The sequence below is a fragment of the Coptis chinensis genome, chromosome 6, assembly GCF_015680905.1.
Source record: "Coptis chinensis isolate HL-2020 chromosome 6, ASM1568090v1, whole genome shotgun sequence".
Taxonomy (NCBI): Eukaryota; Viridiplantae; Streptophyta; class Magnoliopsida; order Ranunculales; family Ranunculaceae; genus Coptis; species Coptis chinensis.
In genome coordinates, this window is record NC_141461.1 from 20,449,984 (window position 1) to 20,452,792 (window position 2,809).

General features: G+C 51.8%; 1 protein-coding gene across 1 annotated transcript; it reads right to left on the reverse strand.

The window, feature by feature from the left end:
- Positions 1-1,681: 1,681 nt before the first annotated feature.
- LOC147492024 (uncharacterized) lies at positions 1,682-2,809 on the reverse strand. The gene has a single exon (XM_086567379.1). The coding sequence runs from the start codon at positions 2,807-2,809 to the stop codon at positions 1,682-1,684; it is 1,128 nt and encodes a 375-aa protein (XP_086423505.1).

The window sequence follows — 2,809 nt, forward strand, 5'->3', positions numbered from 1 at the left end:
TTGTTCTCCGGAGTGACCAGTACCACGCCTATTCCGCTGCCTGCATCCGTTGCCGATCCATCGGCAAACACCCTCCAACCGTTCCGTACATCCCATGGGTTCAGACAATCCAGTTCCTCCTCTCTCTCGGGCTCCAAAACCATCTCCTCCCCCCAGGTAGGATCCTTTGCAAGGAACTCCGCCAAGAATTCCGCCACTACCTGAGCCTTCTCCGCCATCCTAACTTGATACTGAATCTCATATGAACTAAGCATCACGGCCCATTTCAGCATTTTCCCTGATTTTTCAGCCCTCAGAGCCTGCTTGAGGGGCAAGTTGGTTACCACAATTACTGCGTGGGCTTCGAAATAGGGCTTCAGCTTCAGGGCCAGAGAACACCAAGGCCGTATGTGCTTCTACTCGACCGCTGGTCTCCGCGTCTAATAAGGTCTTGCTCTGGAAGTACACTAGTATTTCTACTTTATCCACTACCCGGACGAGGACCGAGCTGATCGCATAATCTGTGACACCCAGGTACAAAAATAATTTTTCTCCCACTTCGGGCCGCGACAACAACGGTGTTTCCTCTAGATACCTCTTATGCCCCTGGAATGCATCTTCGCACTCCACTGTCCATTTGAAATCCGTGGTGTTCCTCAACAGTCGATACAGCGGCCTACATTTGTCGGATGACTTTGAGATGAATTTGTTGAGAGCCGCGATTCTACCTGCCAACCGCTGCACCTCCTTCACTATCTGTGGTGACGGCATCTCCACCAGCGATCTTATCTGTTCGGGGTTTGCCTCTATTCCCCGCTGTGTCACAATGTACCCCAGAAATTTCCCTGTGGTGACTCCAAATGTGCATTTCTCCGGGTTGAGTTTCAAATTGTGGACCCGCAGTATCTGGAACGTCTCCTTCAACCCCTCCAGGTGCTCTAGTTCTGACATGCTTTTCTCCACCATATCATTGATGTATATCTCGATGCCCCTTCGGATCTTGCCCTCAAACATTTTCTCTCCCAACCGCTGGAACGTAGCCCCTGCATTCTTCAACCCAAATGGCATCCTCGTATAGCAGTATGTGCCTCCTTCCACCACGAATGAGGTCTTCTCCTGATCAGGTCCATACATCGCAACCTGGTTGTACCCCATGGACGCATCCATAAATGAGAATATGCTGAATCCCGCCGTCCTGTCTACCAATTCGTCCACTCGCGGCATAGGATAACTGTCCTTCGGACACTCCAGGTTTACGTCCGTGAAGTCAACACACATTCGCACCTTCCCATTTTTCTTTGGAACCGCGACTATATTGGATAGCCACTCCGTGAATTCCACCTCTCTTATGATCCCTAGCACTCTTTAGCCTGGCAACCTCTTCCCGGATTCCTTCCGCGTATTTAGTTCTCATTCCCCTCATCTTCTGTCTCACTGGCTTCGCGTCCTCCCTCATATGTAGGCGATGACATGCGAATCCCGGATCCAAGCCTGTAACATCCTCTATCCCCCAGGCGAATACGTCCTTGTTCTCCACCAAACATTGCACCAACTTATCTTTCCATTCGCTCGTCAGCCTCGATCCAATCAACGTCAACTTCTCCTCTCCGCCCTCTCCCAGGTTCACTATTTTTGTTTCATCTAAAGTCTTTGGAACCATCGCGGCCTCTTCCGCCCCTTCCACGGCCCCGCACTGTAATTGCTATGCCGACCTCTTCCTAGGGTTCACCGGTCCACATCCCGGCTCGCGGGACATCCTCTTAATTGTGTTATGGTGACTGTTCTTGGAGGCCACCTGATCTCCGCGGACCTCGTATGTTCCCGTAGGGGTAGGGAAGCGTATGACTTGATAATAGGTCGAGGGTACCGCTCTCATCTCATGTATCCATCTCCTCCCCAGGATCGCGTTGTATTGGGAATGGGAGTCGACCACCATAAATCTCGAGAACACCGTCACCGGACCTGTTGTTACCGGCAGCAAAAGTTCACCCATAGGCTCCGTGACGCTCCCATTGAACCCATACAAACTGGTCCGCGGGGGTCTTAGCTGCCCCGGGTTTATCCCCATCTCCTCAAGAGCTCCCTTGAACAACAAATCCACGGCGCTGCCACAGTCAATCAGGACTCTTTTGACCACATAATTACCCATTGCTACCGTGATGACTAGCGCATCTTCATGTGGAGTATCCACGGTTCGGAGATCTGCACTGGAGAATGCAATCCTCTCTTCCCCGCTCGTTAGCTCCGTGCCGTATCTCTGCCCTCGGTGGGACTCATTGACTTGTTGAATGCTCGCGGTCCTCCTGACCTTATCCCGGTGGGCATTGTGACTCAGTGCTTCCCCACTGAAGATAACGTTTATGGTTCCCAATATTCTTCCTGCGTTGGGCACCGGCTCCCTATTTTGTGGTTCCGCTACGAACTCCCTCATCACTCCCTTCTCAACTAATCTCTGAACCAACCATTTTAAGGCATAGCAATCGTTTGTTCCATGATTGTGCACCTGGTGATATTCGCAGTATGGCTTGTTAGGCATTTCGGCAGGAAATGTTCGCGGCCCTTCATATCCCGGCACGTTTTTTATCAACGGCAGTATCTCGCTCAACGGTCTCGCCAAGGGCACTTGTTCCACCTCGCGGTATGGATTTTTCTCCTCTCGCTCCTCCCGACGCCATTTCTCTTCCCTCCCCGGCCGTGATGATGACGCGGTACCCTCTCCCCCACCTCCGTCTTCTCCTCTCCGTCTTTTCAAGGCTCCCTTCCTTTTTCTACGGCTGTAGAATCGCCTTGGCTCCCCTCTTTGAGTCCTTCGCATAGATAGTGTCCTCAT

What these genes read in the sequence shown, in the direction of transcription:
- LOC147492024 (XM_086567379.1), bottom strand. Translation starts at nt 2,809, where the DNA reads ATGAGGACACTATCTATGCGAAGGACTCAAAGAGGGGAGCCAAGGCGA.